The sequence below is a fragment of the Mastomys coucha genome, unplaced genomic scaffold (genome assembly GCF_008632895.1).
Source record: "Mastomys coucha isolate ucsf_1 unplaced genomic scaffold, UCSF_Mcou_1 pScaffold8, whole genome shotgun sequence".
Taxonomy (NCBI): domain Eukaryota; kingdom Metazoa; phylum Chordata; class Mammalia; order Rodentia; family Muridae; genus Mastomys; species Mastomys coucha.
This window is the reverse complement of record NW_022196914.1, coordinates 65,515,387-65,529,330: the sequence shown is the minus strand read 5'-3', so window position 1 is coordinate 65,529,330 and position 13,944 is coordinate 65,515,387. Positions and strand designations below refer to the sequence as shown.

At 36.8% G+C, this 13,944-nt stretch overlaps 1 protein-coding gene across 1 annotated transcript in view; it reads right to left on the bottom strand.

The window, feature by feature from the left end:
* LOC116083221 (snake venom 5'-nucleotidase-like) overlaps positions 1 to 13,944 on the bottom strand; it is a 42,316-nt gene that overhangs the window by 14,496 nt on the left and 13,876 nt on the right. The window contains exon 2 of the mRNA XM_031360027.1: positions 8,748 to 8,899. Within this exon, the coding sequence (XP_031215887.1) occupies positions 8,748 to 8,899 (152 nt within the window). The remainder of the gene's footprint in view (positions 1 to 8,747; positions 8,900 to 13,944) is intronic.

The following is a 13,944-nucleotide window of genomic DNA, read 5'->3' as shown; positions in this document are numbered from 1 at the left end:
GCTGAAGGGTTTGCAGCCCCTTAGGAGGAACAACAATATGAACTAACTAGTACCCTCAGAGCTCCCAAAGACTAAAACTCAAACCAAAGAGTACACATGGGGGGACTCATGGTTTCAGCAGCATGCATATAGCAGAGGATGGCTAAGTCAGTCATCACTGGGAGGAGAGGCCCTTGCTGTGAAGGTTCTATGCCCCAGTGTAGGGGAATGCCAGGGCCAGTAAGCAGAGGGGATGGGTTGGTGAGCAGGGGGAGATGGGAGGGAACAGGGGTTTGTTTTAGTTTTCTTTGTTTGTTTTTATTTTTTGTTTTTTTTTTTTAAGGGGAACCTGGGAAAGGAGATATTGTAAATAAAGAAAACATCTAATAAATAAATTTAAAAAAAGAAAAGAAAAGTCAGAATCCGTGGTACAAGCCTGCAGTGACAGCTGTTTGAGAGGCTGAGTCAGGAGAACCTTAAGTTCTATGCCCGTGCTATAAACTAAGTTCATGGCTGGTTGATCAATTTAGTAATACCTGTCTCAGAAAGTAAAAGCAAGCTGGTTATAGCAGAGCCCTGCAGCACTTGCCCAGCACATAGGAGAGAATTCAACATCAGTGACTCCTTCAGTAGTAACCAAAACTTACTACTGAAATTATCCCTGTGGCAGACCCCTTTCTAAGCAAACATTCAAGAAAAAAAATTTCCCATGAATCTTCATCTCATCATTGCATACTTAAAAGCACCAGATTTACATAAAGCAGGATATTTTAAGAATACAGTAAAAGATGTATAGCATTTTAGAATTAATCAATATGATATATACAACCAATGATTCAGGAGAACATTAAGATGTAAGCTGGCACCTTTCTTCTGAAAAGATATGTTGACAGATTGTGGCACCTTACCTATCCTTTAGAAAATCATGGCCCAAAGTAAATTTTATTCACCTTTTATATTTGTAGAGACTTTTCATAACTAGCTGAAGGTTTTGGTCATTGAGAACCCTGGCATATCTACTGCTTCCCACATGGCTTAGGGAGAATTTCTTTGCTGGAAATCTCATATGTAATGATGATGTGCAGCCTTTTTTTAATCTAAAAATTCCAAAAGTTTCCAAATCTGAAATGTTTTGAGCACCACAAATAGGTAAGTGATTCCATACCTGACATCATATAACAAGTCACTTTTAAAAATAAAGAGAAGTAAAACATTGCATGAAATTTCCTTCAAACTATTACCAAGAAAAAATAGAATGTAAATGATTTAGGCTTGGACTTGTATTCCATTTCCAAGATAACTCATTATTAAAATGTAAATACTATAACATAAAAAAGACTCTGAGATTCAAATCACTTCTGGTCCCAAACATTTTGAATATGAAATGTTCAGCCTGTATTACCAAAATAACCAGTTATATTTCCCTATAGTAACACTTTTGATGCTCACATGTCTTATGAAGTAATGTTATGGCAATAAAATTAATAAGCTTTTATAACAAGGTGATAACATAGCGAATCTACAAAAATCATTTTTCCTATAAACTAAGATGAACACCAGGAAACTGATAATTAAAACAATATGCCATTTACATTGGTACCCCTTCAAATAAAATACTTAGAAATAAATCTAACAAAATGCATAGATATACATGTGTGTTTGTTCATAAGCTTCACTCCACTAAAACTGAACATTTCCGTTACTAAAAGACAATGTCAAAATAATGAAAAGGCAACCCAATGATGAATGGAGAGAAAATATGCCCATGCACATACACAGAGAGAGAGAGAGAGAGAGAGAGAGAGAGAGAGAGAGAGAGAGAGAGAGGACAAGCTTATAAAAGAAATCAAGGAATGGAATAAATAGAAAGATATCATGTGTTGATGGACAAAAGCCCAATATTCCCATGTTAATTCTTTCTGACTGTTGTACAGATCCAATGCCTTCCTAGCCAAGATCTCTACTTAAGAAAGTCATTGCATGAGTATTAGCAAACTGATTCCAATGTTTACATGGAGAGCCAGAATACACGCCACAATCTCGTTGATGGAAAGGAAAAATAAATGAAGGCTAACTGTTATCTAACTTGAAGACTTACTAAAATCAACAGGGTTCATGACAGGGTGATAGTAATGCAAGTAACAGACAACCAATCAAATCAGTCATCAGCAGGATGGAAAGCTCGGAAAGACTCACACAACTACATAGATTGATCTTTGACAAGGAGTAAAGACAATCCCGTGGAGAAGGCTTATCTCCTTCAATCTGTACTCAAAGTTGTTTAACTCCATAGGCACATTTTTCTAAAAAATGAGTCTAGAAAGACTAGCCAACACAGGTGACCTCTGGATTTGACTAAGAGACCCTGGCAACCTACATATGCGAGAGCTACCCATTCTTAAAGTATTTTGGAGGCAAGAATAGTGAACCTGTACACAAAGACTGTATGTTTTATAAAATAATTTTAAAAATCTTGTAATCATAAAAATAATACCATGCAAACTGGTACTATGATTACCATTATAGCCAACCTGCACTTGGAAGCATTTAGGAGATGCTTAGACATGGCTCTGGGCATGTCTATAAGGCTGTCTCTAGAAATAATTAACCAAGGGAAAGACACATCTTAAACTGACTGCCCGAATGGGGTAAAAAGGCAAAGTCCTGAGGGTCCCCTTTCTCTGCTTCCTGATCCATCTAGATGCAAACAAACATCTCTGTTGCCAAAGAGCTGCCTTTCTACCATAATGGACTACTCCTCTCAACTGCAAGGTCAATCATCCATGCCTTACATTGCTGCTTGTCAGGTGTTTGGTCACAGTCACAAGAAAAGTAACTATGACATCATTAACAGATCAAACTGCTGTGGAGCACCCCGTCTGTGTCAGGCACAGTTCTTGGTCTTAAACACACAATAGATAAAAAACAGACAAAGCCTTTGGGTCCTTGTAGAATGGGGAGATAAGTGAAGTGCACCCTCACATCTATTAGAATGGCTGTAGGGATGTAGGGAAGAGGAATCTCCATGTACTTTGCTGTCAGTGATCATGTAAATTAGTACTCATTATAGAAAACAGTAAGAAAGTTAAAAATAGAACAATTGTAAAACCCAGCAATTTCACTTCTAAGAATTCATCCAGAGAAACTAAAATCAAGATGTGACAGAGATATCTGTTCTCCCAAGTTCATTGCAGCACTAGTCACAATGCTTAGATTTGGAGTCTGCCTCTATATTCATCAGTGGAAGATCTGTTTTTAAAATATATATGTGCACAATGGACTATTATTCATCTTCTAGAAAGGATGAAATTCTGTGATCCCACAAAGCATAAGGGAATTGAAAGGACTGTCTAAGTAAGATAACCACACCACAGAAAGACTACTGCAGGCACTTATTTATATGTGAGATACTTCAGAGAGTTGACTCTATTTGAGCAATGAATAGAGTGATGGCTATACTAGAGACTGGCAAGGATAGTTTATAGAAAAGGGAGTTGTCAATAACAACAACAACAACTGAACATGAGCTGTGCCACATGTTTACACTAGTCCACAGCAATGTGACAGCTCAAAATGACTGCTTGGACATCTCAAATGTCACCAAAGTACTGAATGAAATAAAGAATATGTCATTGTAAGTTTTTACTCTACATTGTATATTTATATCATGTTGTATTTGTATTTATATTTACTTATAACTTCACATTATACTCATGTTTGCAAGTAATTATAGCACCATTTTAAATACTAACTAAAAAGTAAAGCTAATATAATACATATAGTAATTTTTACTCAAAACATGCATTATAGAAAACTTGGTTTTTAATGACAAGAACACTAAAACTAAAGAAGACCAGATTTAGCAATTTAATCAGATTAGATTCAATTGTTCTATATTTAATTTGAACATCAGAATTCTAATGCAGCTTAAGACCAGTATATCAGTAGATATAGACCAGAAGGTCAGTATAGATACAAAGTCAGCCATCATGAATTCACATACCAAGGCCATAACTGAAAATCATGACTATGACCTCAGCCACATTTTTAAAAGATAAGAAGCTGCTTTTCTTTATTTTGTTTGCTTACTTTTATTTATGTGAGTTTTAAATCTTTATTTATGTATGCATATATGTGTGCTTGCATCACGAAGTCCAGAAAAGGGTGCATGGTGTCTGAGCGGGAGTTACAAGCTTGCTCCATGGGAGCTGGGTCTTGAACACTAGTTCTCATGTTTGTACAAAACATGTTTAGTGGCTAAGCCATCTCTCCAGCACCTGGAAGTTTCTTTTAAAAGATACTTTTTATAAGCTAACCAGACTCCTCAACATATGATCACATCCTTTTGTACCTGGGAAGGACAAATGCCTCTGTGCCTAAACCATAGCTATTAAAATCTGGAAGTCTACCCAGCTGGGACAAAGGAGACAAGAGCCAAGCCAGCTCCGAGCAGTCTGATCCAAGAACAGACAAAGCACCATACCACTGGCACATGCTAGGATAAGTGCTTTTAACTCCCCAGGGGAAGGCTCAGTTTCCTGGTTACTCAATAGCCCATAAAACAGGCCCAACCCCAATGCCCCATCGTCAGTTTATCCTGAATCGCACTGGTACTCCCCAGACAGAAGAAAGAGTCTCCAGTTTCCCCTTTTATTGAAAATAGTTTCTGCCGGGATGTGGTGGCGCATGCCTTTAATCCCAGCACTTGGGAGGCAGAGGCAAGCGGATTTCTGAGTTTGAGGCCAGCCAGCCAGGGCTATACAGAAAAACCTTGTCTTGAAAACCAAAAAAAAAAAAGCATAACAACAACCAAACATGATACAATAAAATAAATCAAAACCATCGTATGGAAGGTGGGCTGGAAACCAAGGGGAGGGGAGAAAGCCTCAAGAGCACACACAAGAGTCAGAGACCCACTCCTTCCCAGACTCAGGAGCCCCATAAAGAACTAATCGGATACCTATAATATATACTCAGAGGACCTGGTGCAGACCCACATAGACCCCGTGCTTGCTGCTTCAGTCTCTGTGAGCTCATAGGCATCTTGGTTAGTTGACTCAGAGGGCCATGTTCTCTGGTGTCCTCCATGCCCAACAAAAGGAAGATTCTTAAAAGCACCAAAACTTCCCAGTTCAGGAACAGCAGTTCACAATAGACACAAAGTAGTAATATCATTTTATCTTTTGAGATTATACTTCCACCATTTTCTCCCTGCCTTTCCTCCTTCACAACCCTCTCATATGCTCTCCCCTTGCTCTCTTTCAAATTCATGGTCTCTTTTTTACTAGTGTGCATGTGTGTGTGTGTGTGTGTGTGTGTGTGTGTGTGTGTGTGTGTGTGTGTGAGTGAGTGTATGTTCCTAAATGTATAATTACAACCTGCTCCATTTCAACAAAATAAACTGACTTTTTTCAGAGTGTAGGTGAGATGGTGATGAAACAAAAAGAAATAAAAATAGCAATGACTGACATTCATATTTGTTTAGACAGACAACATAGTCTTAGAGAGAACCCTCCCACCAAAAAAGTAGAAAGTATTGAGGAGTGTGGGAACTAAGCAGAAGGGGCCAAGCACCGAAGAGAAACATTTTGCTCTATAGTGAAATGTTTTGGTTACTAAGCCTGATGACTTTACCAGCCGAACACATATTTCTGAATATCATAATTTTATGACAGGGCATTTTAATGAGTTGGTCTGGTACACACTACTGGTAGGCTCCTCCCCAGCTCCACTCTCTCTCTCTGCCCTGCTGAGCTTCTGGATATTCCAAGTTCAATAGACTCCATTAGCTGGCTCCTTCTGCTTGCTTCCTATTGGACTAAACCAATCATAGATACAGGCAGGAAGTGAGAGAACTGGTTGAAATACAGAATAAGGCCAAGGTATTTAGTACTCGAATTTCTCCTTCCTTCAAGGTCACTGTAGACTGACTGTGTGCTATTCTGAAAACCATTCATCTATCCCACCAGCTGACCTTCCCACTAAACTTTTCAGGCCTCATGACACTATGCCCAATAATAATGTTAATAGAATAGTATACAGCAGCACATGTAGTTTTAATATTTTCTATAATCACATTTTTAAGGAAATTGAGAAAGGCTATTTTATATTCTTATTTTCATAGTCTTAAAATGCCAGTGTCTATATGAAGTTTACAGCACACCTTAGTCTAAAGTCACATTTTAAGTCCTCAAAGCTATCTTATTCCTTCCCTTATGTATTTTCTTCTTTCCCCTATATCTTTAAAGTCTTTTTATTATACTGCCCCCAATTTTCTCAAATGAATGTGTCATTTATTATGTGTCAGAATAAAACTCACATACTCTGGGAAATGATTTATATAATGATCGAGAAAAAACACAAGTGATATAGTCACCACGTGATCTCATGTCCTTGAAAAAATGTACACAAAAGGAACTAGAAAGAAATGTTATGAAATGTGAAGCAAGCCATTGTTATTTCTTTAAATGAATAGGAATACTTTTAAAATCAGCTCAACAGATTATTATGCATGTGACTCCCATCTTTGTAGTGCATCAGCTTGCATCATTTGGATCGTCAACTCCTCATAAATCTAGCTCCAAGCTTACTCTAGTCTCAATTCTGTTCCTGGGCTGAAAAATGTGAAACATTTTTAGACAAACATTTCAGCAAGTTAAGATTTGTTTTGCTGCTGTGATGGCTAATGTTATGTTTTAAGTTTAAATTGATGTGCTTAAGAGATCATAAAATATGCCTACAACCTATAAGCCCCACTTGCCTGAGGTCAGATAACTTCCTGTAATGTTAAGGAATATTGTTCATATAACAAACCAGGTATTTCCAGTTCCATAAACAGGCTTGGTTACCTCAACTGCACAGAATGTGCTTGATCATATGTGGGTGGAGGTATGTGGGAGGGACTTAGGCAGGAAGTACATCAGGATGTATGATTGCCCCTGATTGGACAAAGCCTTGTGGGTTTTGCCTTTATAACCCTCTGACTAATGTAACTTGGTGCCATCCTCTTGGAATCTCCAGTATAGACCTGGCCAGTGTCCATCATCCTGGCCAGCATTTAATAAAGCTTGCTTCAAATTGGTCTCAAATAAATAAATAAATAAATAAATGATGATGTCATACTTAGATCTCATTCTCACTTTGTCACAGCCTAATGTCACCTAAGAAGAGAGTCTGAAAGTCTCAACTGCAGGATTGCTGAGGTCAGATTGGCTAAGAGGCAGGATTGTGGAGAACTGACTTGATTGTTAGTTAATATGACAGGGTCTAGCCCACTGTGGGAAGCACCATTCCTGGGCCCTGGGTTGTATAAGGAAGCGAGCTAAGTATGAGTCTACAAGAGGATTACATGAGTGCTGATGTTTTATGTAATTTGTTCTTTTACCAGCTGGCTTTACCATCCTATCTATTCTCACAATAAATATCCCTAAGAGCTAAAATCCTAAAACCCCTGGTCAACAACCTCTCCACTCTCTCAGTTTTATTGTAAAAATATTTATAACAATGACAATAATAATAATAATAATAATGATGATGATGATGATAGAAATCACCTAAATATATAGTAGTAAATTTGTTAAATAAAGCAATATCCAATAAATGGAACACTTTGCAACTACCAATGTAACAAAAATAAAATCTCATTCACAGAAATGTGAATGAACTTAGTGACCCCGAATTGTACATTTAAATGGTTAAAATATAAATTTATTATGTTTATTTTACCATAATAAAAAAACATGAAGAAGTATTCATAATATACTTTCCGGTTTATAAAGTAAAAATATCAACAGTGTGACACACCCGTGGCAAGGAGATCCTCAAAGCTAAGAATTGATCATTTCATTCACACACTGTATAAAATCTAGAAAAACTCACATCTCTTCTACCATCCAAACATCCAAACAGAACCACTGCGGGCTGCAGTATATCCCCTAAATGGGATGGTAGTTAGATAAACAGACAGAAGCCTGTAAATCTCGGGCTTTGTTGAAACTCTCTAATTACTTCAACGTAAGCAACTAATGTCCAAAATATTATCAAAGTGACATCCTCACACTTTATTAATAGTGGGAACAGCATTTGTTTTCCTTACCTAAGACCTGCTCATCTTAAGAATGAAACAGCTGAAATGCTTGCTTACCATGTGCCTTGTGTGCACAGCTTCTATCTTCTTCAGCCTTCAGAGAAGCTTTGTGAAGGTGCATCATTATTTTCCCAATTTTATATCAAAATAGCAACTGAGGGACCAGACATTTTATTTTGTTAATATATTGTCATGCTGTTGGTTTTCGTGTGGGGGTTTCTGGAGGAGGGAAGGAGATAGTGACTGACTCCACAACCCAGGACAGCTAGAAACTCAAACCGGCCTCTGATTAATAGTGATCCTCCTGCCTCAACCCGCTACTGGCTGCGATTACAGGAGTGAAGCACTAAGCACAGCAGCCTCTGTTTGTTTTTTTCATCGCCCAGTGACAAAGTGGTTAGCCACAGCCCAGACCCAGGCTCAGCTCTGGTCAAAGCTACGGCATTGCTCTACTGATAGGTCTCAATTTCAGACAGGCATGACGAAAAATCACCATAGGAAGCCAAATTTTGGTTGAATACAAGTGTTCGAGTTCATTGTGCAATCCTGATCATTGCTTCTGAGTATCTATAAGCTGATAAATAGGATTATTTAACTGTTATTGTATGGCATCAAATAACCTAGTTTTATGTAAATTGCTTTTAAAACTTCAAATAGTAAAAAAGTATTAAGTATTACTTACCAAAAACTGCAAAATGTACTCCCAACTCATTTAATATAGAAATCATATGCCTTCCTTTTGTTATCGTACTTAAGATGGAAGGATTTAAGCAGTCGCCACTGAAAATCAAGAGTGGATTCAGGATGCTGAATCTTTTCACAGCTGTGGCAAACCTAAAAAACAATGACCTGTGTTACACTGAATGCCTTTATGAAACACAAAGGCAATGTTTCAAATAGCATCATGACTTTTCCAACTGAAATATGAAGATATAGAAAGATGCTTTTAATACAATTATTTCTCATAGCCAAGATATCTCAGTAGCACATTTGCATTCTGAAAAAGACAAGCTAGGCTCCTCACTCAAAAAACACCCACATTTAAATTAAAAATGTATTATGCTTCAAAAGATATCCTCAAAATATAATGTAAAACTATTTGAAAGAAAACACTTTAAAACATGTCAGAATATTGAAACTATTCCACAAAATGCATATTCTTAAATACAAGTTATGCCCTCCCCCATGAGCATCGACAAAGATTTGCAGGCTGGACCTAGGCCTCCTCACATCACAGCAGATGTGCAGCTTGGTCTTCATGTGGTTCCGGAACAACTGGAGCAGGGGCTATCCCAGAAGCTGCTGCCTGTCCATGGGATATGTTCTTCTAGCCAGGCTATCTTGTCTGGCATCAGTGGGAGAGGAAGCACTCAGCCCCACAGAGACTTAATGCCAGGGTTAGGGGATACCCAAGGGGGCTCCCACCCTCTAGAGGACAAAGGAAGGGGAGATGGGAAGAAGATTGTGGGAGGGGTGAGGGAGGCAGTGAGTGGATTGTAAAGTGAATTTAAAAAAGAATAATTTTTAAAAAGATAATAGAAAGATGTGTGTGATGCTGAACATTTTTATTTGATATAAATTTATTGCATGGCGTTTAATAAAAGACAATGCTTCTTTGTGGCTAACTACTGTCCCAATGTTAAAGAAATCCACTCAGCCCCTACACTGTCTTCCATTCTGCTATGCTCCCTCTATTTTCAGGGTAGTCTCCCCCCTCGTTCTCTGCCCTTTGCTTTACCTAATTTATATTGATTTCTTTTCCAGTTATGCTACTTGCTCTTTTCCTCTGTCACAGTATTCTCTTTTCCTTTCCTTTTTTACTTAACATTTTTCTTTTTTGTTTATCTTGTCTCAGCTTTATTTCACTCATTTTGACCTAATTAATTTTAACTTCATAGTTTATTTTATATTAATCTTGCAGTTTTATTTTCTATACTTATTGATATTATAGCATTTGGTTTTAATTAGCTCTGTTTCTGTATCTGCTTTGTTTCAGCATTATTGCTATGGCAGTTGGTTTTCTCCTGAGTGGTACTGAAAATTAATCCCTAAAGAAAGCTACCAGTAAAGGAGACCCTCAAATTAAATTGGAAGAGATAGTCATTCCAAAAGATGAGCAAATTACTATGTAAAGCCACAAAAAAATAAGAAAAATTGGAAACATGCCTCGTCCAAAATTTCACAGCTCTTCAATTAACTGAATCTAAACATAGAATAATGACTAATGTGCCAAAGAATTCAAAATTCTAGTTTTAAAAATGACAACTGACTTCAGTGAAGATTTAAGTAAATTAATAAAGTGAACAGGCTACTTTTTTTAAAAAGGAGTTGAGAAAATCAAGTTGGATGAGATACTTAATAACTTTCATTATAAATTCAACAAAGACATGGAACAAATATAGAATCAGGACTGAGGGTATGGCTAAGAGTTTTTTACATTCAGGAGAAATACATGCAAATTTCTGGAACAGGACTCAGAGACCAAAGCTACAAATATGTGATGTTAGAAATGACCATTAAAATAGAGTAAAGGCACAAGAAACTTAATGAAATCAGAGTAGAACCTTTTCCAACTCTAGGCAACCAAATGAACGTTCAAGTCCACAAGGAAAACAGGCAGGATTGGAACAGAAGCTTTCCGTGTGCTATGATTACCTGAGTGCCAAGAGTACAGAACAAAGAAATGTTATTAAAAGCTTAAAACAGAAGTTCTGGGTTGCTTAAAAAATACATGAGCCAATAAGAATAACAACAAACCATCAAAAGAAACCCTAAAGACAAAGAAAACATGGATGGTAGTATTTCAGACTCTGAAATAAGACAATTGCCTACCAAGGTTATTGTATCAAAATCACCCTTTAATACAGAAGGAGAAATAAAAAACTTCCACAATAAACATAAACTAGAGTAACCCATGACACCTAACCCTGGACTGCACAGAGTTTCCCAAGAAACCCTAGACATGGTAAGAGTAAGAAGATATATACAGCCATGAGACCTTGGGGCAGAATAAATCACATAAGGATGAAGTTAAATAAATAATAAAGGGAAAGATTAAAATGTTTAGCAGTAAATTACCAAATCTCTAAGATGAAAGGAAAAAGTTACTACTTACTTACCAATATTAAATGTAAACAGTTTAACTCTCCAGTTAAGATTCAGGCTGGACAAATAAATTTAAAGGAAGATACAATCATTTCTTGTCTATGAGAAATGCATTTCATAGGCAAAACACAGAAACAGAATGAAAACGAAAGGCTGGAAGATGAAAGTCCAATAAATGGAATTGAAAAGCAACTAAGAGTAGCACCACTTGATCAAACCAAGCAGACTGTAAGCCAGAGTTAGTCAACAGGAACAAATAAGGTCAGTACTTATTAGTAAGTAAGACAATGCATCAAGAATATGTAACAATTATACATAATATGCTTGGATTGCTGATGAACCCAATTTTATATAATAAAACTATAATAAACACTACTGGATATTAATGTACAGATCCAGATAGAGCAATCAATATCTACTCTCGTCAGTGTTGTCACCTGGACACAACTAACTAAAGAGGGAAAGGAGATGACTAGCAGGTAAAATGCTTGCTTCACAAGCATAATGACCTTAGTTTGGTCGGCTAGCACCCACTGAAAGCCAGGCATGACCATGGACATCTGTAACCCCAGGACAGACAGAAACAGGGTGATCTTGGGGGGTTGCTGAGCAAGCAGTCTGAAAGAAAGGACAGCTCAGTGTTTAGTGAGAGACCCTGTATCAAAACATAAGGTAGTGAGTGACCAAAAAATGACATCAACTCTACCTCTGGCGTGAATGGGTACATACACCATAAACACATGTGAAAACATGAATGCAACACATGTGTAGTGTGTTAAAAATAAAACTAAAAGTTTCAGAGCTAAAACAACATTACAAATAAAATGGACACAACAGGCATCTACAGAACCTTCCAACCATTTCAGATTTTTATCATAGCCCATGCAACTCTCTCTAAAATAGTTCCATTTTATGCCATAAAGCAAGTCTTACCAAACACAGAAACATATAAAAAATTATCAGATCAGATTACAATGGGATCAAATTAGAAATCAATAGCAAGAAAAGTGAAAAACACTATACACTGGATGATGAGCTTTGGAATGACCAAGAGGTTACTGGAGAGATCCAGAGTACAAAGGATTGGTAAGACAAAGTTGGTTCTTTAAAAATAAAAAGAGAAGACTTAGTTAAAACAGTATAAAAGAGCCAAATTAATAAAATCAGAGAGGAAAGAGGTGTATGAGATGAGCTCACAATGGGATCAATTAATAAAATTGATTATTTTAATAAAATCAGAAATTTTATTGTAACAGGTACCACTGAAATACAGACATCATTAGGGACTGTTGAAACATACTCAAATAAATTGGAAAATCTCGAAGAAATGTATAAAGTTTTAGATATATGTGGCCTACCAAGATCACCTGGATGAGAGCAGCACAGACAGACTTATAGTCAGCACTGAGACTCAAACAGTAAGCAAGTTTATCTCAAAAGAAAAACAGAAAGAAAGAAATAAGGCAAGCCCAGGACTGGATGGATAGGCTGCTGAATTCTATCAGACATTTAAAGAACACCAAGGGCTCCTCAAATTCTTCTACAAAACAGAAAGTGAATGTTTGTAAGCTTCACTCTACAAAGCCAATATCACCTATGAAAACAAGGTAATAAGTTACTTGCAAGGCTAATTCAACAGCACATTAAAGAGATTATATATACCATGATCAAACTGCGTCATACCAGTGATGCAAAAGCAGTTCACCATATGCAAATCAGTTAATATAACAACACATAAATAAAGCCACAAAACAAAAATCACATGCTCAAAATGCATAAAAAGTAAAGGACCCACCATTGACAAAAGCAACACCCCGCACAACAAAGGTTCTGAGGAATTTGAAAATAGACTGGTAATAGCTACATATGTCAAACTTTTAGCCAACATTATACTGAATTGATAAAAACTGAAAGTATTAGTTCTAAAATCCAGAATGTGTACTTTCTCCACTCTTGTTCAATATAGCACTTGAATTTTTAGCTAGAACATTAAGATAAAACATATGGGAAATTTTTCAATTAGCCCTATTCTCGGAGGATGTGGTCCTTTATTCAAAAACCTATCTAATGACTAACAAAATACTTAGATCTGACAAATATCTTGATCATAAGATTTGAAGTCAGCACATAAAATACAGTACCGTTTCTCTACATCAGGCACTAATCTACTATGAAATGAGACAAACAACTCTATTCAAAAACCCACAAACACTGCGAGTGTTCAGCCATAGATGGAATATCAGTATGAATTGTTTCCTTCAAGGCTCAGGAAACATCACAGAAGAGGGTAGGGAGAATGTAAGCGACAGAAAATGGGGATTCGTGCTGAGACATGGCTGTTATGCACATCAGCCTCTCAATTCTGATTGTTTCTGGTTTTATGCCAGTATCACATTATTTTTATTATGGCTCCAAAATGTATCTTGAGACCTGGAATGGTAAGCCATCAACCATTGTTCTTTTTGCCCAGGACCATTTTGGCTAACCAGGGTCTTTTGTGGTTTCATGTTAATTTTAGGACAGTTTTTTTCTATTTCTATGAAGAGTGAGATGGAAATTTTCATTGGGATTGTATTGAATCTGTAAATTGCTTTTGATAGAATGGTCATTTTCATAATATTAATTCTACAAGATCCATAAGCATGAGATATCTCTCCATGTTCAGGTGTCTTTATCTCTTAATTCTCCAGAGCATTAAGGTTTTCACTGTAACAATCTGTCATCTTGTTGGGTGGGTTTATTAGCTATTATGAATGGAAGTATATCCATGACAT